Here is a 23857-nt window from a genome sequence, read left to right on the forward strand (position 1 = left end):
TGTTTACATGCCAAAAAGAAAGAATGATGTATTTCTCAGAATTTAGGATCTGTTTCAAAGGCTGAATCGCAAAATATAAATTGTGTGTAATGATAATGATTATCCTTGCTGCAGTCTGTATCATTAGTTGTCTTTTTAACAGCTTATCCAATCACAGTGGTGATTGATGTCACATTGTTTTGCATGTCTAATATTACACATTTTTATTTTGTAATTCAATGATCCACGCAAAAGCTGCTAATGACAACTACTGACTTTGCTGGCATTTTATACAGGCAACTAAAGGGTGGATGACAGATAGGTCTGGTGAGAATCACTCATGATTCTTGTAGTCTGCTTTACTGACGTTGTTGAACTTATGCGTATGCGTTGGGTGGAGGGTTTTGTAGAGAACGTTTATTATATTATTCAGCTGTGTTCTCTGGATTCTGAACATTTCTGTCAAACCTTTCCACATTAGTGCTATGCACATGGTCCACGGCAGATACATACCAAAGGGCCATGCAGGCAACCTCATCTCAAGGTCAGGAAAATATCAATATGTGGTAGTGCTGCTTTCGCTTGTCTTTGTGCTGTCAGAAAACAGAGCACTACATGATTGTAAAGTGGGGTTCTTTGAATCCTAAATGACTTTAAAACAGAAAACACAACTCTTTCATTTCAACATGTTTCAAACTTTCATCTGCTGTCAAAGTAACCATACACAACAAACTTTGCAGATGATCCGGTTGCTATAAAACATCAGGTCTTTATACTTTCTCTAAAACACAGAAGACAGCTTTTCATGTCACAGAGCTCTGTAAAGATGTTTTCTCAGAGCCTTGAATCTTAAAAGAAAATGTTGTCTACAGCCTCTCAAACTCTCTACAAAGACAGGAGATTGTTCAAAGCAACAGCCTCTCATTAAAGAAACTGCATCTTCATTATCAAAGCCTCAAAAATCCTCCATCAAATGACACTCACATTGTATGATCACATATTGCAATACTTTATCTATTTTGAGTGAAAGGGGCAGGAAGAAAATAGAAACAAGAGAAATAAGGAAAGCTGTTTCAGGTTAAAACCCCCAATATGTTAGTAGGAGACTGTCCTTATCTTAGCAGCTTATTATGACCCATAGTTAGGGATTGTTAGGTGACCTCTATCGGCCATAGTAAAATCCATGTCGGGAGGACTATTAGGTGGATGGTTGGGTTATTTCCTGTTTGAAATTGATCAATTTTCTCTTTATGAATGATCGTTCCACAACCTTAAGCATGTGCTTAGTATTGTAACCATAATGATGAAGATCCCCTAACCTTAATCCAAACCATAATCTTTTCCTAAACCTAACAAAGTAGTTTGTGCCCACATCTAACCAAACCATGACTGCTGCACAACCTTATCCACTTGAACCTCTATGGTTGTTTAGGTTGGAGGTGTTGTTGCTTAGCAGTCTGGAAAAGTCTGGAAAAACAAGTTTTTCATTTAAATCTAAATCAACAGTACAATAGCTACAAACATGATTGATGTAATTAACACTTTCCAGGATTTCCAAGCAGAATAACATGCTTTACTATGATAGAATGTTTATGCATGGCGCTGATTATATGGAAGCTGTAGTGCTAACAAGATTTCTGAAGTCATTCAAGCTCAGGTTGCAACAAAAATAAATTGAAATAGAAAATCACTATAACTACAGTATCACCATATGAATAACAATGATTTTAAGAATCAAAGAATCTCAACAAGCTTTGATAGTCACAAAAACACGCTGGGGCAGTCTGAATAATCTGAAGAGTGAAAGAACTTTGGTCAGTCAAACTGTAGGCTGTATTTTAGTTGCTATTGATTTCTTTTTGTTTGAATCAACAAATTCAGAAGCTTCACAAGGCAATCAAAATAAAAGCCAAACACACACACACCCCAAATAAACATATGTCTACACACTGTTATTCATTTGTTTTGAGTGAAATAAACAGGGACAGCCGGAAACAGGGATGAAAAATTAGTCAGATACAAGAGTTGTTGTTTCCTGCAGGTTTGGCACATGAAATTATTCTATAAGCCAACTCATCTGCATCAAACACATTCACTGCGTTCTCCTGCCTGCCTTCCTCTCTCACTTCCTCTCCCTGCCTCCCTACACCTCTCTCCCCCCCCCCTGCGCTCACCCTCCACACACCCCCCACACCCCCTTTCCTTGTTGACATGCTGCAGTTAAAGGTAGCTCCAGATGAGAGCAGCTTTGAAGCCATTCGAGCGGTGGGCACATCCAGGAGGGTTTTATACATATGTGGCTTTCTTGTGAGGCTTCAAATCTCACCACTGAGCAAGCGACTCCACTGCCTCAGATTATACTCCTCTACTATCTGATGACTTGCAGGAATCGTTACTTATTATTTTTTTTACCATCTTTTTCTCCTTTAGCACCCTCAATCACTCTTAACTGACAGTGTCCTGGTGATTATTTAAAAAAAAAAAAAAAAAAAACCTTGAGAGAGACATATTACGGTGTTGGGGTCAGGGTGAAGAGGGAAGAAGTGAGAGAATAGAAAAAGGGAGGAGGAAGATGACAGAGTGCACACATCCCTCCTCCAGCGCCTCTCCTGCCTTCTGCTCCTCAATCTCTCCATTGTGCATGTGCCACCTCTAATACCCCTGGCTATCAGCCAAAGCGAAGAGGGATTTTCCATGTGGTTAGCAATTTTTTCAAGCCATCAAGTGCCACCATTATAAGGATCCAACGGGCCAGTAATGTTGTGGATTTGAGCTAAGACGCATGAAGTTTACGATTCAGAGATGTGCCTAATGGTATCTCCCTTCCCAGCATGCTCTCTGATTTCCTATAAGAGCCTTACACCACCATCAAAACATGATGGAAGGGTCGACTGGTATGACATATGTTTGTGTTTGTGGTACGTGTGCTTTTACAGGAGTTTCAGGGAAATGGTTAGGACGATGATGAAAAGTGTGAAGGAAGAGGGGAAATGATTCAAGGGAGAGAGGAAAAACGTTGCCACTGATGAGGTTCATTAAGACATGAACATGCACACACATTCATGAATGTGCCACAGACATTTAAACACAAAAGGCTAAATTGTGGTTTTGGTTACAGCTGTGGGTAAGGTTTCACATTACTCCTTTTTTCATTTATTTGTTAACATTTCTTGACCTATAATTTAACACATAATATTATGTTTTATATTAAATTATGCCAATTTAGAAAGTTGATAGGAGGTGATTATGTAGAAGCCAAAGTTTGTCTTCTGCTAATGGAATTTCTGGCTAATTGCATTTACAGTATGTCACCAACAGCAAGAGGACTTTTAATGAAGTGAGTTTCAAGTTTCAAGTTTCAAAATTTTGATTGTTACAGGAGAGGTCTGGACTACACTTCACAAATAACAGATATAAATTACAATGACCACACTGGAAACCAATTTTCTCTAAACTTTTCACAGAAAACATATTTTCTCTTTTAGTTATTTGTATTTCAGCTGACAAAGCAGGCAGCACTTTAATTTCGTGTAAGTGCACACAAGGCTCATATAATGTTAATAAATCAATATTATTTCCATATTTATTTCATTTTGTTATTTGCCAGAGACAATATGCGATATATACAGTACATTGTAAATGATATACTGTAGCTAAAAGCTAAGTCTCATGTGTGGTCCCTAAGCAGCATGGAGCTAGACGCATCTCTCAGAGATGAGCAATTTAATTTCTCTGTGTTGCACACAAAGCTCACTTAAAGAGAATAAATCCATATTATTTAGTGTATAATTTATTTTCCTGTAACATGTGCTGGAGGAGTGTTTGTATTATGGTAATTGCTTCAATAAAGTTATTAATATTCATGAATGATATATAAATATTTCATATTGGCAATGATTCACCTCTGATGTTGACAAATTGTTCTGGACCCTGTTGGTACCGACATTTGCACTACATACACCCATGTATAGTAATATATTAACATATAGTAGCGTTCACATACAGTGAAAAACTAAGATTGTGAGCAATTTTAGGAAGTAGGAAGACCACAAGAGGGAAAATGTTTCACAACATTACCGTAAAAATGATATGCAAACTGGTTTTTAGATTGTTTACACAAATTTCAGGACCACATTAATGGAATGATACAAAACAAAGCTGGTGTCTACGAGTGATGGTTCCTAATTTAATTTCATTATGTTTTCAATATCTTTGCATATAAAGTAACTCTGGGATTGAAAACAGGAGGAGATCAAAGAGAAGAGAGAGCCAGTATGAATATGTGGGACGAAGAAGGTCAGAGAGAAACAGCCAAACTGGTGAGGAGATCAAACCAGAAATCATCCAAATGGATTAAATAAGCCCTGCATGTGTCTCTCTGTGTGTGTTATGCAAGTGTTTGATCTAGTTGTATGCTGGGTAAACATGCTACATAATTACTGCAGGACACAGATGTTATACTTTTCAAAAAACACTTGTTTGTTCTGTTGGTCACCTGCTCCCTCGTTCCCCTTTCCGGAAAAGTAGGGGAAAAAAAACAACTTAGAGACTTAATGTCTAAGCTCTCTAACTCACACACACATTTCCCTGCAAAGTGCAACAAATCTCTAAATATTAGTCGTAACATGATGAAAAAGCAGCATTTGGATGAGGCAATGTCACTGGTTTGAGAGTCACATCCTCTTTATTTACTACAGGGAACAGGCATCCGCAAAGTAATAAAAAACAATTGAAACACTAAGTTCAAATGGAATCAAAACTATTACTAACTAAACTAGGCAACTAAACAGTTCCATTTCATAGACACTGACTGACTAATTCTAAGTCTACAGTATGAGAAAAAAAGATAACAGTAATTACAAAAGTTGGAAAAGTTACAATTCTACTCCGTTGTGGCTTCTTTAGCAATTAAATCTGAACAAAATAAAATTGAAATGATGATTACTTCACTGCAGAACTCTCAAATATTCCTTTTTTTCTTTGCTGGTACATTATAACATTCATTATGTTCGTATTTAATGCATTTGATGAGAAAAACTCTTTTAATCACAACAAGGTGAGAAACTGAACATGCTTTTTTTCATAACTTCTTTTTCCCAGTTGTCTTCCTGGGAAACGTCTTACCTCACCCACAACAGTGTTCTTTGAACGATTAAAAGCAAACCGCAACGGACCATATTTTGACAAATACTACATTTTGTAAAGCAGAAAGATGTTTTGCTACATTTAAGATGTATTGGAGAGGTAAGGAATTTGTGTCTCTTCTGTGTTTGGAATTTCAGCTCCCTGTCACATCGCACTTCAGAGACTACAGAACAAACCCCATTCAGAATTTTGATTGTAATATGTCTTTAACTCTATCTTTGCAGAGTCAACATGTTCCGAACATGACTTACGTTGAAAAAAGAGTTCAGTGTGTGTAATAAGAATATGAGTTTCAATATGAGTTCAACTAGAAAAAAAAAAGATATTCAAATTGTACAAAACCATCCTGGGGGCAGGGGGGTGGGGGGTTGAAATGGGGTTCTGTACTCACTGTGGTTAGCTCGTGGAAGTCGGCTGAATTTCACAAAAAGGGAGCAAATTAAAAGATTGAAATGCAAATTATTCCCCCACTTAGCTGCGCTTTGGAGCGTGCTCACCATGCAGATATCAGCTATGTCTGCATGTGAGCGAGAGGGACACAGTGTGTGCAATATAGAGCAAGACTCTTTGTGCTTACACCCATGTACTATATATGTGCATGTGTGCATGTGTGTGTGTGCGCGCGCGTGTGTGTATTTGGGGGAAACAGATAATAATTTACATTATTTCATTTCATCCTCGTTGTCCCTACGGAAGACAGTATAGTTCATGTTTTACATCTGGACAGAGAGGAGAGCTGAGAGTGTTTTAATGGCTTTTACCGAGAATTGAAATTAATTGGAAAAGGCAACTTTGTAAATTGATTTCTCCGGCAGTTTTCTTTGGGTCTCCCTCGCTCCCTTGCTCTGTTGCTTTCTCGCTCACTCTCACCTTCTCTTGTTGACTTTGAATTTTTGCTTGTAATTAATTTATTTTTGGAAAAGAACCACATCAGAAAAGGCACTAATGCTTCTAAGATTGAAGGATCTTGTGCCCAGACAGCCACACTTATTCATTCTCTCACACACCTTCCGAGTGTATTGTATATCTTTGGATTTGATTGTTTTCAAATGTAATTTATCAAGAAAATGTGCTTGTGCCTCTGACTTGTGACACAGCATACATCAAATCATTTTGATTTTTGTCAGTTCAAGCTGTAGTACATTACACTGGCTTTTAAAATGTCTTGTGTACAAAGTATTTTCTACAGCTTTACTCAGTTTTGGGTCACACTGACTAAATATATCCTTTGGCTAAATTATCCTAAACTTAACCAGCCTCACACACTTTGTGTGTCTGCCCTTCAGAGACACTCTGACCAACTTGCTACATCATTGCTTGTAAACATTCATTAAAACTGACTGCTTTTTGGCCTTGGAGGGCTTTTTAAAAAAAAATACATATTCCTGGGAATGAATGAAGGTAGAGCAGGCAGTGAAGGTCCAGACTGCATCAGGCCAAGTGTGGAGACCAGCGATAAACCCCAGGCCTTTTTCTGTGTGTTAATGCAAGTGTCGCATCTCTCTGTGTGTATGGCTTAGTGTGGTAACTTCCTAACGCCCTCCTAAAATAGCTGCTGTGACACTGTGTGTGTGTGTGTGTGGTGTGTGTGTGGTGTGTGTGTGTGTGTGTGTGGTGTGGTGGTGGTGTGTGTGTGTGTGTGTGTGTGTGAGAGAGAGAGAGAGTGTGTGTACCATATGCAGAAACTGCTTGACATTGGACTTATTACCGAAACACTCATTTTTCCTCTTCTCTCCTCCTTTCTTCAAGCCTCATCAGCACTTTTGCCTCCTTTTCACAGTTGAAAGGAACATAAAAATGATGGCGTCAGCAGGAATTTCTTTGAGCTTATTTACAGGCTGTGTTTCCCTGCTCGCCTCCTATACATGGATCAATACAATCTGTGTATAATGTAAGGGTTACAACAGCCAACGGAAAGTCAAGGCTCTGTGTGTGTGTGTGTGTGTGTGAATGTGGCACTTTCTGTGTGTGTATACACATATTTCTGAAGGGCAAAAATAAAAGGCTTTTCCTGCAGAAAGGGAGAGAATTTTACATACCAGTATACAGCTAATCCATAACATCTGTAGGTTGTTGGGAAAAAGTGATGAATGAAGGTACTTATCAATATGTCCTGATAGTCTTTATGGGATAATTAAAAAAAATAGTCGCAAGAAACTTCTTAATTAATGCCCATTCTGTAATGAATGTGTTCATGAAAAGACTCCCCTGCCCTCATACTAATGACAAATTTCAAAGCACATCTTGAACTAATCTAAATGCTCTGGTGGTCTGAAACTTAAAGTAACTATGAATATTCCTGATTAAAATAGAAACCCTCACACATACTGCACCAAGAAAACAGACAAAATACAAAGCCAGTCAGATTAGATCCAGGGCACTCTAATCTTCTTCCTTCCTTTCACCAAAAAACACACAGTGGCACATGCATTCAGGGTCACCACACACACATGCACAGTTAATTCAGCAAGCAGCTACAGTATTGTGGTCTCATTATAGGTGACTGCATGCAGACTGTGTCTTGTTCTATCAAACAAATATGACCACGTTGCCTTCTGAGTGCAACTTCTGACAGATGGCTCTCTCAGCAATTTCCCCTTGACTGGGGCAATTTGTGTGTGTGTATGTGTGTGTGTGTCTTCCTATGCACACATACTAAAGTCTGTGGATATGCTTTTATTTCTAAGCCCTTTCACTTGATAATGATTGCGTTTGAGTCACTCATATTCAATTTTAACAATGTCATTCTCAATATTTTACAGCTTTCAACCCACATAGCCTGCTCCTCACTCCTCTCCAAACATCTTGTCTTCTTCTTCCTCCCCCTTTTCTCAAGGGCAGCATGTCCACACTCACTGTGGGAATTTGCACAATGTGCAACTTCAGAGTTTCCTCATTAATAATCCATTAAGTCACACATATTGTATACACCAGAATTTGTGTAATGTCGCATATTTGAGTGTTTTTCTCTTTACCACCTGATGAGGAGCTGTTTTTCAAAATAAGTGCATCTGACCTGATCCTCATTTCTGTAATGCGATATGTTTATTTCAGCGCCTGGATTTTGGTGTCAATTAAAGGTACCTTAGACAGGTTCAATTTTTAGACCCGTAGTTACACTATGGAGCAAGTTTTAATGAGCAGGTCCCAGTCCTGTTTGTGTCTTGTGTTCTACTGATGACCTGTGGTACACATAAGCCGTAGCAATTATGATGGGAACAAAGTCAGAAGTTGACATATTTAGAGCAAAAAGGTTGTTTGAGGAGGAGGGTTGGGGTGCAATGCTGGGTCACCAAAATGCAGGATCTCGACACAGGGGACCACAGTTCATTTCACATGTGCAACCAATAATCAACATTGCTTCATTTATCCTCAGGGAATAGATGTTTTTTTTCCTTTCTGTTGCTCTCTCTTCTTGCAGTAAAACAAAGCAAGAAACAAACTAACTTTACACATCTAAACACTATTTACCTCTTACTTCCTGTTCTTTTGTTTTTGTGACCAATAACATGCAATTTGCCACGCTCTTACTCTCTCTTCTCACTCCTACAAGACTTCCTCTCCTGCCTCTCATCAATAAGATATAACATATACAGACATGACACTTTCAATGAAAACTTATGTTTCCCCACAGACAAAGACAACTTATTGCTGGTGAGTGTACACACACTTTGTCACACACGATGCTGCACATTGTTAACCACACACACCACACAAAAACAACACAACAACCATGACTGTTTCCAAGGCTGTAAGACAAACATTACTGGCACCTTAATTGAATTCTACGAACGTGTTAAAAGAAAAACAATCTTTTCATTGTATTCCATCACATTCCCCCAATTTCTAATTTGTTCCATTTTACCCTGCAGCATAAAATGAGCTGTTATTATCTTATAGTTCAGTCAGTCACAGCGGCAGTAAGAGGAAACAATAGAATGTTGCTTACTACTCTAAAACAAAGATGCTAAAATGCAAAATGCAACCAGATAAGGAAGAACTTGTTTTTAAATGTATATTTCATAGATGTATAGTATACATAATGCATTTGGTTTCTTTATTGTAATTGCAAACTGCATATACTCTACCAGCAGCTCTAGAGTTAGCTGACCAACTTTTGCTTTTTTGTAACATCAGTTAGCTTATAAAAAATTCTTATTTGAATTATAGGCTATGGAAGAAATTACAGCTCTCCACTTTAACAGTAAACACGAGAGAAGCATTCTGTCGCTTATGCTCAATGATGTATTTATAATGGAGGTCAAAGGAAATATTTTCATCCGTAAATTTGATGTAAGAAAAACTGTGTTTGATCAAGAAGAAGAAATTAAAATTATCCCCAACTAGTGAAATTTTAATTATCAGCCCCACCCCTAAATCCCCCCAAGGGCTTGGTTGAGCTTGAAAAGAAAGTGACCTTGCCGGAAATCAAATAAGTTTTGATTTGTTTTGAACAGCCACACTTGAAGGCAGGGTGAAAAGCTGGCTGTCACAGACATTAGCTGTATTAGAATAATCACAGTGGCAAAAAAAGAGAGAAATCTCTTAAGTGTTTTTCTCATCTCTGAGAAAAACACAGTGTGACAGCACTGATGTAGCTAATACAAGAGCCAGATGTCCAGCTTCACTGTGCAAAGTGAAAATAATAAACGATCTGAGACTGACAGACATGTGTAATAAATACATACTAATTTCTGTTAATGTCACAACACGCGTGTCCAGCAGGTGATGTATGTAATGTGGTAATGCAGACAATGCACAGAGTTCTCCACGATTCTAATGAAGGCAATTTGCACTGACATTTATAGACACTAACTTTATCTCATTCAAGACAGGAACACGTTTGATGACTATAAAAATCCTAACAGGCTATTAAAGACATTGGACATCACACAGAGACTGACTTTCACACATTACCAGTTCAAAGTATGATCACATTCAGACTTGTGAATCAGAAGGCAAGTGATGTTAAACCTTGCTTGTATCTAAATTACATGTTGTGCCTTTAAAGTGGAAGTATGCCCTATCTGTGCCCACCAAGACTCATTTAATGAGGTACAGCAGTGTGTTACCATGTGTGCTGTCTTCTCCTTGCCCATATTAATGCGTCTAGTCCATCCACCTCCTCGACTCCTCTGTCCTCTCTCTACCTTTCAGCATTGTATTTATTTACAGTCATAGCACCAGCTCTTATGTTGCTTTGGCCACAGCAAAAACTTGAACTATTCTTGCTTTCTTTCCAACCTGCACTATTATTATATAGTCCTGCCTCAGCAGGCACTATAATGACTGACTGAGCACTAACAAGGTGTCTAACAAGGTGTGCAGCACTCAGCTCTCCCACTGTTTTATCTCTTTCAATCTTTTATTCCTCCCTTTCTCTTTCTTCTTCCATCTGGCTGAGGTGTTTTAGGAGTTTTGCTGGCAGGGTTGGTAGAGAAGGAATTGCCTTGTTATCATAAATGATCACACAAATCTCACAAAAATCTGGATTGACTTGAGGGAAATCAGGACGTCATTTGTTGCCATGCCTTTTGCTGATGAACTGAAGGAACCAGCAGATCTGTTCTTTGTCTCTATTATCTTTTTTGACAAGTGCTAGTAACAGGTTGCATCATGCTCCATGTTTAATTGATCCTGAGTTGCTAGAACTGCAGTGTTTTCCATTATGTTGCATTTTTAAATATATTTGAAAGATTGAATATATTTATGTGATTTTTAAGGCATAAGTTTCTTCATTTAGCCATCAGATACCCCTACATTAATTGTGTGTTAATTAAAATTCTGAGAAAAAGTTACTGTGAGCACAACACCTAGCAATTAAATCCATTGTTTATTCCAGTTGCATTCTGCTCAAAGCCTGACCTTTACAACACATTCACTGGGAAATAAACGGAACTCACTTGGTCTGTTTATCTGAGGCAGTTAACAACAGAGAGCCCAAAATAAATATGCATGTATTACAATTAAGCCACCCTCCTCATTACCGTCCCTGCTAGCTGCAGGTTCTCTGACTCCCTGGTGAAAGAATCTGGCTAGAACAAAACCGGCAAATTTCTGTGTGCTTCAGAGCTGCTTTGACAGACATATATTTTATAATATACACAAATCCTCAGCCAATATCACTACAATCTGTGCAGTAAAACACAGGTGAGGATGTTATATGTATTAATTTAAAGATTCTTTTACTCTACAAATGTTTGCTGTGTATTTGCCTGTGTTTATGTCCCTGTCTCTGTCTCTTTGTGGTCTCCAGCTTAATGTGACATTTACTGTAGGATAACAGCAGGAGATTTTTTTTTTCAAGCAGCTTAACCAGCATGATTAAACATTTAACACAGAGAGGGGGGAATATAGAGGCAGTGAGAGAGAGTAAGTGCAGTATGAGAGAGTCAACACATACATTACACCCTGACATGTACAACACAAGCATACTAGGCAATATGAAAAAGATGTTTTAGCTGGTTGCAGCTACAGCAGGAGAGAAGCAAGGTAATTAAAGCTGAAGGCCAAATCTGTTGCCCTATGACGACAATCAAAAGACAGAAAGGAGGCACATTACCATTTTCCAACTGCTTATCATGCCTCTTAGTACAAGGACTGAAACTGTTGAACATTACTTTATTATACATTTTGAGGATAATAAAGAGGATATTTCCCTCAGGAAGGGATGGAGACCACATGAATGGTAATGTTGCCCTGTATCTGCTGGATGTGTAAATAAGCAGCAGTTTTCCAACAACTTCACAAAATCAACTTGAAGGTTGATATTTTTGCAACTTATTTTCACTGCCCCATGTGGCCAAGTGGTTCTTGTCAGAGTGCAGCACCATAAAATCACACTGAAGTATGGTAATGTACTTGTAGCCGATGTACTTAGTTGCCTTCAACCACTCAAAAAGGGATGGGGTTATGATGGATAAATGCATGCATGGAGAGCAGAAGGGACGAAAGCACATTTTAACAGGGTGTGGCTTAACAACTGCACCTCATCCCATGTGAGCAGTTAAGAAAGTGGTGGACAGAGGGATGCCAAGAGGGATCTCTGAGAATGGATAGAAAAGGGGGCAAGGAAAGGAAGCAACTGTGACATAAATAAGAGAGCACAGACTGGAAGAAAGAGCAGGAGAGAGACGTGCATTTAATGGTACTGCTGAGAGATGGTCTCTTTTCACAGTGGCACATCTCTGTAGCCAGAAAGAGGCTGTGAGAGCGACAGAAAGAAGAAAAGAGGGAGGATAGATGGAGAGATAGAGGGACACAGTCAGGAGGAATGGGCATCCTAAAGTTGGGTCCACTTCACTGCAGCACAACAGAGTCGTTAGAGAGGGATAATGGATTAGAGGGAGTCATAAAGAGAGGAAGAGAGGGAGGGAAAGAGAAGAATAGAGCAGGAAAATGATGATAACGTTGGCTTCCCAGCAGTATGGCACAGCAGAAACAGAGATAATGATAGAGGGAGAGACACATAGAGGAAGGAAGAGAGGGAATGGGGAGTGCTGAATGTGAACACAACTCACATTGAGAAAACTCAGCAGTAAGTAGAGAGAAGTGGAGAATGGAGAGAAGTGAGGGATGGAGGGGTGAAATACAGAGGGGGGCAGGGAGGAAACTGAGAAACAATTGTTTTTTTTTTCTGTATAGCTCCCTAACAAGGCTGTGAAAGGAACACACACTCTTCCCCTCTATCTCACATACACACAGTCATACTCGCTCACACAGACAGATACGTAGATGCACAGCAGGGGAAAGTGGTAGAATGGAGGTGCAAAGTGTGTGAGAGAAATAAAAAAGTGAGGGAAAGAGAGACAGAGAAATGTTTGGAGCAGCAGATGGAAAGATGAAAGTGCTGATGATGGCCTATGGCCCTGAGTCTGCATCTGTCTGTTTGTGTATCTGTGAAATGTTTTTTTTTTTTTTCATACAGTGAAAACAAGTAATTCACAGTGAGCGTTTGAGTGTGATTGTGTATGTATTTCCCACAAAGTTAGCTCTAATTGAGAGACAGACGCATTCACGCTGACAGTGGGGCTGCATGATAAGACAACATGCACACATATGTGCACACACCCACAAAAACACAGTCTGTTTCTCCACAGTGTCTTTCTCCTCCCCCACTGGTTAGGACATTAATTAGGGGAGAACACCAGAAAGCAAAACAGAGGGAGCAACAGGGAAGTATTTGTGAAAGACAAATATTCAGTGTGACATCAGAGTTTTGCTTTTGACTGTTCTACTTTAGCTCAAACACAACTGGAAGAACTTGGGAGTCAGGACAGGGCAGAGAAGAAGTGGGGAGAAGGCGAGACTGATAGAGGAAGACAGGGAGGCATCGAAACAGGAAAAGGAATGGATGAACAGGGCAACATGTCTGCACTCACAATCTGTCTCCCTCGGTCTAATTTTTCTCTCTCCTCAACAAGTCTTGACTTGCATAACAGAGCCTCTCTCCCTCTGACAGGATACCTCCTTTGACTGCTGGCTTCCGTTGCCTATTTGCACTTTTCAACTGCAGCAGAGTTCACAGTCCATTTGATAGCTGCGGCCACTTCACCCTCTTGCTCAGAGAGTGAGTGAGTGCTCAGTGCTGCTTTTTTCATGTTGTTTTTATTTACCTATTTTTGCAAAGCAGCACTGGAGCAATTTTAAAATGCACACATTCTTTATCATATGACTTATTGCTCTTGAAAGTATGTACATCTTTTCATTATGGTGGCTGATGCCTGGGAAACACCTGGAGGCACCTCAGACCCTGAGTTTTCTGGCCCAGAAACGTTTCTCTACAGCAAGATGTTTTATTATTTCATGGCTTCCTGGTGTTTTATCCATCTTTCTTTCTTAGAATTCTGTTTTTTGTTAGAAGACTTTGAGGTTTGCTTTTAATGAAATTGAGCACAAAGTAACTGTGTCATTACTGCATTTACTTGGAATATTCAACAGAACTTTCTGGATGACTCAAACAAAGTAACAAATGGTCACTTTAATTCACCTAATTTGAAGAGTGTTATCATATTTGAAGATGAAAAACACTTTCATTCCATGCCATGTATGAATCTGCACATCTCACAAAGGCTTGCTTTTTTGTTCTTAAGTATCTTCTCCAGTTCCTGAAGTTTTCCAAATTATCCACAACACTCAATGAAGAAGGCACTTCTTTATTAGCACCTCTGCTCAGCTTGTTGAAACTTCTGTCTGAGTTACTGCAACTCTCTGACCATGTTCCCTTCAACTCATCCAAACTGCTGCAGGCTGTCCTTTTCTATCTTCACAATTTCTTGCATGTGACCCTCCTCCTTCTCTCCCTCCACTGACTGCCTGTGGTGGCTCATTTTAAAACTCCAAAACCGGGAGTACAAGACTGCAAATGAGTGCACATCACCATTCCTCCAGGCCACAGTCTGTCCAGGCTCTACATACCAGCCAGTCAATGCCCTGCACTCTGCTAATGTTGTCTGCTTGGCTCTCCTAATAATGTGACCTGGTAATCACTCATCCCCAGCCTTAACTCTCCTCCCTTTTGGCTCTGAAAAATATTGGAATGACCTTCCCACCTCAGTCAGGGCCAAAGAGTAACCCAACTGAAGCTGAAAATTAATCTCCTTAGGAAACACTTCACATCCTTTAAATCATATCCTCTCTCCCGCATCTTCCCCTCTGCATCCATTACTTACATGCTTCATTCTGTCCGTGACTCTTATTTAACTTTTGTGTGAACACCTGCAAATTATTTTCCCCAAATTCCTCCTCTTCCTCTCACTGTTGGTGTTCGCTGCTGAAATACCCAAAGCACATTTGCACTGGCAGCAGTGGAGATGTGGTCTGCTTTCAGAAGACACAGTGCGGCCAACACCATTCTGAATAACATCCAGGACAGATGTGTACTGATAGATGGTCACTCCTGTTGGCTACCTCCACTGCATGTTTTTGACTTAATGTGACACAGTTGGTATTCAACACACAGGAAAAGAAGCTGCCTGTGAGCTCACTTTTTGTCATTGTGGCTGACGTGGGGTCTGACCTTGTTCTGATCGAGTGTGCTGTACATCCATCGTTTATACCGATCACCCAATGGTTGCTTGTAAAGTTGGCACTGTATAAATTTATGTTCAATCTCCTCTTTCAAAGATTGGTGGTAAACAATCACAAGCTTTTGCCAATATTAATGGCTGCTCACAATTACTGAGCTCAGGTTATTTCTTGACGTATGCATGCAGGAGTTGACACATTTTATTTATTTCCTCTTTATTGCTGCTGCACGTCTCAAAGTTATTTCTGTGAACAACTTTTATTTCTGTTCAAGTTACTCTCTGAACTCTTATTTTGTGTTAGAGGATACCATATTACTGTTGAATAATAAAACCAAATCCCAAGATTACAGCTGGGCCTTTGATGTATCCATCAACAAAGAAAAGTCAAGAACCAACCAGCAAACACTGTCAAATGCAGTCCTTCCCAATATGATGCTTCCACCTCTTCACCTCTTCACCACTCCACTCTCAATTTCCCATTCTCTGTCTCTCTCACTCACTCACTCTCCTTGAGACCAATTAGAGATAGTTTATGGAGTACAGACATTTTCCCACTACAGCCTCTATTGGCCCTTGCACACACATGCACATACACACACACAGAAACACAGACCAGACTGAGAGGCTTTTGGGTGAAGCTGTAAAAAGACAGTCAATTGGTTGGAAGCTTGATAGCCATGATGAGCAAGAGGGAAGGAGAGAACGAGGAAAGAAAGAGCAAAACTGAAAGAGGGCCAGGCAGGTGTTGGGGGGCTGAAAAGATGATCAAGGGAAAGGACTAAAAAAAAAAGAGCTGAAAGGGAGAAAACTGAGGTATAAGAAAGGGGAATAGATAGTACCAAAGGAGGGAGGGAGAAAAAGCCAAGGGGAGAGAAAGGAGGAAGAAAAGAGAAGAGTAGGGAGAAATCAGTGCAATACCTCTGCATCCCTTTCTTTCTCCTCTCACTCTCTCTCTCTCTCTCTCACCCGCAGACAAAGTGACACAGCCAAAAGCAAAATTCTGGCGTCATGTTTGACTATTCACTCTCATCACTCATCTCCAGCTCCCTCCTGCTGTGGGTGTGTGAGTGTCTTCGCATCTGAATCAATTTTCCCTAAGGGTAATATTTCAGGGTGAAGCACAAAGGTCTGGGACATTACAGAGGTGCTGCTGAATGAATATTGTGTGTGTGTGTGTGTGTGTGTGTGTGTGTGTGTGTGTGTGTGTGTGTGTTTGTACATTTTCAATGACTTTATAAACTTTTAATGAACTTGTATTTGCAGTTTTCAAATTATGTCTTATTTGTCAGTCAAGATATAATAAAATTTTATAATCAGCTATCAGCTGTCCAAAAGATGAGATCTCTGCTTCACAGAATAATTGCTGGGATGAAAGTAAAAAACATTCCAGGTGACTTTTACAGCTAGTGAAGGTCAGCCCACTTAGCCTTGTGGAAGTAGACCGTTCATGCTCAGTTAATTTTGTGAGAGATATCTCTGGCTAGGCAAATCAGGGAAGAAATTACCTGCAGATACAGCACAGCTCTTCTCACGTGATCAGGAAGCACCTGATATGACACACAAAGACTCAGACACACATTTAAACCTACTGTGTATACCCAACACAAAACACACCAATAAATGCACACAAAGGACAGCACACTCTTGAAGAATTATATCCTTTCTCTCTCTCTCTTTTTTCTCTCTAATGATGCCATGACTAAAATGTTAATTACAGCTAAAAAGAGAAACGATTGTGAATATCAAACAGCAATTAGAATGTATCATCATCATCATTACCACCATTAGCTGCAGCACAAGATGGAGGATTATTTACCAAATGGTGGAATGCTCATCAGTTGCTTATTCAGGGCCTGAAATGTTTCACAGGCAACGATGAAAAAAAGAAGAAAAAATCCTCCTTAAATTTGCATAATTAATGTAGCCTAAAAAATTAACTATTACGAGTCCTGGAGCATGATAGTGAGAGCTCATTGGAAAATAGCAGTTATTTATTTATTATAGTAGTACACACTTGCACACAGACACAAACACAAGAATGAGCCTATGAATGTGAACATATTCACTGTTGCTTTCATTCTATGTTCAACAGAGGTATAGATATTCAGTGCAACACACAAACCAGTTGAAAAACAGACATAATAAATGATGTTATCTTATTTTTTCCATGTTCCAATTGCCCTTTCCTCTCCCTGCCATAGCTCTATTCCTGCACTGATTTAAATTTGAATTTAAATCCTTCCCTAGGTGTCAATTGTCTGATTTCTACACCTGAGCACAGCCCAGTGGATTCTGGAAAATCTTAGGGATGAGGCCATTATCCTCCACTCAATCCATGTGGAACAAAACCTCTCCTCCTTCTTTGTGCGCATTTGACTATTGCGCTCAAACATGAAAGGTCAGTCTGCACTTATCACACCCAGAGGACAGCTATTATGAAATTTTTGACATAAGATTGCTGTAGCAATCACATTTTTTCTTCTATGCTTCCCTCCCCTCCCATTATCTCTCTATATTTTACCTTTGTGCTGGACCCTGCAAATACAATATGGGGTTGTAAAAGCCCATATCTCTATGGCAAAATATTAAAAAAACAACACTACAGTGCACCTTCTGGTTGCCAGCTGTCAGCTGCCACAAGTGACCAGCAGACCAAGTCATGTGACCAGCAGACATGGAACCGTGTCTCCTAAAAATGAACTGGTCTTGCCTAATATATTTTGAAGAAGACATAATTGCCATGTAGAGTCTTTTCATTGCTAACATTATTTCCAGGCCAAAAAGTGATAACTTCCTGTGCAAAAGTCATAGGGAAGTGTTCAGGCTGGAAGGTAGGCATATATTGTCTTGGGTTTTGGCATTACGTGTAGATTAAGGCTGCTAAAACACTTAGCTTAGGTTAGGGAAAGATCACAGTTTTGGTTAAATGCATAAATGTGTCTTTATCTGGGGTTAGGAGTAGGATAATGTTCCAGTTCACTTTCCAAATTCAATGTTGTCATCATGACTACATATTTTTATACACTGAATCTCCACTCCACTTCCTATGAGAAACAGTTTGTTAAAACCATCAGGATTTACCATACCATCACATCTGGTTCCCACTCCCTCTATCTCATTTCCTTCTTACCTTGTTGTACAAAGGAGCCGTACACAAACCACATGGAATTGTACAGTGTTGTCGAGGACACAGATCCCATGGGTAGCCGGGGTGGGTTGAGCCAGTTGAGCAAGTACACCAGGATGCCAACGAGGAGCACAGTGCCCGCGATGCACGCCCACAATGACAGGTCGAAGGGCGCCAGGCAGGCAAACATGTCCACAGTGCGTTCGGCCTTGCGCAGCAGAACACCCACAGAATAATCCATGTAGCGTGTGGTGAAGTCCACAACACTCTCTCGCTCAGGCGTGATGGTCAGGGCAGAGAGTCCCACATCAGCTCGCTGCAAGAGGCAGAGAAGAGAGGAGTTTCAAGTATCAACATTGTGAAAATGTGTAGGTGAGGAAACACAGCTGAAAAATGTGGACTTTTGTACCAAGAGATACAGTAGGTTACGCGTGTTAAGTTCCGCCTGTGTCTTCTCACCATCTAAAATAATAAATGAAAGTCCAAACACAAAGAAACCTCACTACCACATCGAAAAATCTGTCCTGTTTATAGATAAACAAAATTGGTTTTCTGAGAACAGAACATTTGTTGACAGAGTGTATTCTTTTTCTTCAAAAGTAAATGTAAAAACACCAGTAGGGAGATGAAAAAAGTGTTCTGGGCACATCTGTATACAGACAGGTGCGTAGGACTTAAAGCAATGGTTCAAAACAACAAAAAAATCTGGTCCTGTACACTGTCAACACTGATGGTGAATTTATCTATTAAATAAATTCACCAGTGACAGTGTGCAAGAGCTGACTTTTTGTCTTGAACCACTGCCAGACTTTCAGAAACTTTTTATGATCGTGTAGCCTCGACCTTCCCTCTTCCAGCCTCACATTGATGGGAAATTCTGTGATGCTGTGAAAGCTTTACTCAATGCTGACAAATGTGAACAGGTTAATGACCGTGATTTTCAAAGGATGTTGAATATTGTGCATTTTTTTTGGGAGTAAATGGAGATTGGCGATAACCAAAAATATAATTAAGGGAGAAAGAAGAAGATACCCAGAAGTAAGCTCATGTATGGATATTCTCATTATCTGCTTAATACTATTTTGCCTCTGTACTGTACATAACTATCTGTCTTGTAAGCCTACTGTAAGCCCATATTTTCATGTATGACTTTTGAATCATTCATTCATTATCCCGTTGACCTGCTTTCACTTGGAATTCTTGGATTTTTAAGAGACAACAAATGATTGCTTTAATTATTTAAGACTTTAAGTTGAAAAAAAGCTGTCAGTGAGTGTCTGCCAAGAAAAATAGGCTGAGCTTAGCTTAAATGCAGAAACAATGATAGCTAATTAAAATGTTTTCAGTCCCTAGTGCTTGGCTAGCAACTGCAGACATCTGCTTGTACCATAACAAGGATTTAAGATGTTGTGAGTGTGTGTGTGAAATCTATACTCGCGTGAGATAGGGCACATATTATGAACTTGTTCGATAATGAGAATGTCTTTGTTGCTAGAAACAACTGGTTGTAACAGGTTCGGTGATTTGTGATTTAGTAGGCCTACAGCCACTGTACACATGCACTGATTATACACTTACACACACACTCGCATGCATACCCACCACACACTACATTCACATCTGCACACACACGCACACACACACACAAAACAAACAAAAATTTGAAAGCACTGTAGGCAAAAAAAATGGGCTAATTTCACAGTCGAGTGAGGAAACAAAATGCTTAAATGTGCAGAAATTGTCACTTACACTGCATAAGAAGAATATTAGGAGAGACCCTGCAGGATGCCTGTCGGTTGAGACAGCACAACAATATGCATGCAAGTGTGTGTGTACGTGTGAGTAGAGATAAATTGCCATGCCGACTGCAGTGGTCAGTCAACACAGAAACTTCCAGAGAGGACTTTGGGTAATAATTATCTGGCATAATTGGGTTTTTGGAAAGATAAACCTTGTTGCTGACTGATGGGGAAAACAAAATTATTTGCATGTTCAGTTTATTTACAGCCTGTGCTTGTCTGTGTACACATAAATATGCATTGTGCTCAAAGCATTTCTCTATCATTTTGTGAGCTGTTGCACTCGGGGAGTGGTGGCAGGGTACAAATGCTGAATACACACACAAGTATACAAGGTCAAGGGAAGGAGAGCCCAGTCTTAAAAAATGCTCAAGCCTTACACACAGCCATGGGAAAATAATGAACTGAAGGCATGGAAAACCTCTGAAAAAAACATTGCTGATAATAAAAACCATCCTTGACCTATGGAGAATGAACAAAGTGTGGAGCAGCTTAGTGGAATTCCAGGAGGACATCAAAGGGCATTGCGTGCATGCGCTCACACACACGCACAGAGAGATATGAGCGGGCACTCTCACAAATACACTCGCAAACTTCCACAAACTAGATAATTAGGCCAGCTTAGTATCACTGCACAAAAAACCTGTGAGGGTGACTGAACTTCTCTAAAAGAGAACCTACCTCTGCCACTGTAGGTTTCTTGCTGTTGCTGAATGTATCAGGGGGAAAGTAACTAACATATGCTCTATTTCCTTAAAAGGACATTTTGCACCACAACATTTTATCTAAGAGATGGTGAACAATTGCTTATGGAAAAGAAAACATAGAAAACATTGACAGTTGAAAGTTACAACTCTGCACCATTGACAACACTTTACTGAACATTATCTATCTCCAAATTTCATACTACTTAACAAATCTAGCTGTGTAATACAAATACAAAAAAAAAAATGCAGAAATCCAAAGAAAAGGTTAATTGCTAAAGTGGTTGTTGTAGCTATCATGACTTAATGATAAATTTAGTAAAGTCACTTTAAAGGAAGACAATGTTGTATCTAGCTAAATTTTTCTATAATCTTGCCTGTACACAGCTCTGGTAATAAATGGAAATAAAATGCCCTACTATTGTTATTGCTGCCATTTTTAGTGGCCTTGTTACATTCCATTTTAGCAATCCATGACTTATTTTCAGGGCAAAAGAATGACATGATGGCAAGGAACCATGCTCAAGGTTTATTGCTGCCAGGCCCTCCCAAGCAACACTGAATGTTTTAAGGAACCAAGGCCCCAGAGGAAGAGAAAATGTCAGAGAAAAAAGTCTGAATATATACTATTTATTATACTCAGACGCTTCTTATGAAGCATCTCCACATGTTTGCCTAGCTTTTGTTTCTGTTGCCAAATGTGCTGTGTCTTTTCTCCAGGGTAGAGGACGAGCTTGAGAGCAAAAGTCTTACTTTTGCTGGGAGTTCTTCTATCTTTCATAGAGATATTTCATCTCCAGTACACTTACCGATCAGTCAAAACATTTAACCCATCGTTAAGCATAGATGAAAAATCTGAATTAATGTGACTACTCAGATCATACACATTTGAGAGGTCCTCTTTCTTTCCTCTCTCTCTGCTGTAATCAGTAAAAGATGAACAGATGGGTAATAGTATCAAACATATTCAGTACTTTGATGAAATAATCTCAGATATTCTGTACTGTTTGCCAGTGCCAATACTAGAAAAGCTGTTCATGTCTGCATTGAAAACGGTCTACAACATGCTGGAATAGACAGATGGACAACAGGCAGCTTTGGCATCTAAATTGAGGGGAATAAACCTGGCAGCACAAAAGTTTGGGTCGAAAGTTTGTTACATAGCAGTGAAACTGGTTCATTTTGTTCTAATGGACTACAAAGATGAAGCTACCTTTCCTGCTGTGTTATGGTTAAAGCAGTTATCATTCAACTATGCCAATTGACAGCCCACAAACTAGAGGCCTCTCCATCTTTGTGAAATCCACATTTATAGCTTCACACTCACTTGAGAAAAGTCATCTCCACTTTTCCATTTTTCACTGAGACAGTTCAAGTGTCTGCCAGTAGCTACACATCAAGTACTTGAAGACACTTGAAATTAGTCAAATGAGTCACATTATTATTGGTATTTTCACCAATATGCAACATCACATCTCTGAATCTTTAAGGTCAGACCCTCTGTAGTCCACTTCAGACTACATGCTACAGGTGAATGACCCTCTCATATTTTAAGAAGTTAAACTCAGCCCTATGATAGCGTAATTCAAATATTTGCTTTTGAAGTGACACAATTTCTAGTGGGAATGCTATGATGGGACTGTGCAGACTGAACCTGAGGGACGCTACAGTCCTTCTTAGCATAAGTGATGCCTATGGCATGTGCCTGCTCGCCTGCATGCTTCTCCTTGTGTATTGGTACAGTATGTGTGCATAAATAGGCAACAAACATTCCTTTGCATATTGAGGAAATATCACAGCCATGGTGAAGTCTGCTAGTTGAATTCTTATTTATCCAGACCATGTTTTTTTTTATTGTTGTTGCACAGTAAGTGTGTGTGTTTATGTGTGCTCACGTGTGTTCCTGCATGTATGGTATGCAAACCATTTTCTTCTCACCTTAAACACCAGTTCTCCCATCAGTCCGTTCCATTGACCGTCAGGCTGCAAGCTTCCATATTTGTGGTCTGGAGCAACGTAGATCTCATACTTGAAGCCCAGGTAGTTGGAGAGGGCATCTAGGACGTCAATAGAAAAGCCCTGGTACTTCTTTGGTTTTCCCAGAACATTCTCTGACACCATTACAAACGGCTCCTCCTAGAAAGGAAAGATCAATCAATGTGTCAGTAAGTCAAGCAACCAATCAATACACCAGTCTTTCAAGCATTAAATTACTCAGTTACTCAAGTAGCCATTATACCATATAAACTCATCCTAAAGGTTGGGGAAATAATGCCTGCACTACTCATACAAAAAAGTCATTTTCAAGTGACTTTCCATTAACCAGTTAAACACCTAAAAAGTAACTTGGACAGCTGAACAAATTTCCCCCTACTGTCAAAAACTAAGCCTTTCCATGTTTTACATGCTGCTTCTCTTTTACTGGCACACTGCTACCTTTGAAACCTACCTAACCGCCCCCAACTCTCAATATGCATTACCATCCGTGTAGTTGGGTGTAAATGTGATTTGTCACTCCTGTGACATGTGAAATGTCACAGCCAGGGTGAAATCCAACCCCTGCAGGTGAAATGAGTATCACTCCTTCCTCTCCTCTCTTGAGGCATGTGTGGGTCTCTTGTTGACTGGTTCTAACAGCATGGGGACTCATTAAAAAAAAAGCTCTACAGTGTCTCTTGTGGCCAAAAACTCTAGAGAGGACCTTAGCTGAGCAGTGACTATACACAATGAGAATTGAAACCAGCAGCAAACTAAATGCCATCAGTAGCCTCCGTTTTTTTGTTTGTTTTTGTTTTTTACCAATATGATAGAAAGAAAAGGACAACTAAAAAGATTGCTTTTTCTCTGACCAGAAATAATTGAGCCTTCTTTCACATTTTTTGACTGTCTAATTGGGATTCCAGGAGAAAAACAAGATGTACCCCCCAGTTTTGTTTGGGCTAGGATCCCAAAAGTTCCCTGCTCAGCTCTCTTTTTATTCACAGAGGGAACCATGTTTAATCATTTATTTAAAACATAACCTAACCAACATTTTCAAGTGAATTAAAATGTTAAAAATCAATAATGGCACAGTGC

At 39.6% G+C, this 23857-nt stretch overlaps 1 protein-coding gene across 1 annotated transcript in view; it reads right to left on the reverse strand.

Annotated features, from left to right (window-relative positions):
- grid2 (glutamate receptor, ionotropic, delta 2) overlaps window positions 1-23857 on the reverse strand; it is a 416866-nt gene that overhangs the window by 73154 nt on the left and 319855 nt on the right. Inside the window, 2 exon segments of the mRNA XM_018668844.1 lie at window positions 18283-18595; window positions 22721-22918. Coding sequence (XP_018524360.1) covers window positions 18283-18595; window positions 22721-22918 — 511 coding nt within the window.

The sequence above is a fragment of the Lates calcarifer genome, linkage group LG13 (assembly GCF_001640805.2).
Source record: "Lates calcarifer isolate ASB-BC8 linkage group LG13, TLL_Latcal_v3, whole genome shotgun sequence".
Taxonomy (NCBI): Eukaryota; Metazoa; Chordata; class Actinopteri; family Centropomidae; genus Lates; species Lates calcarifer.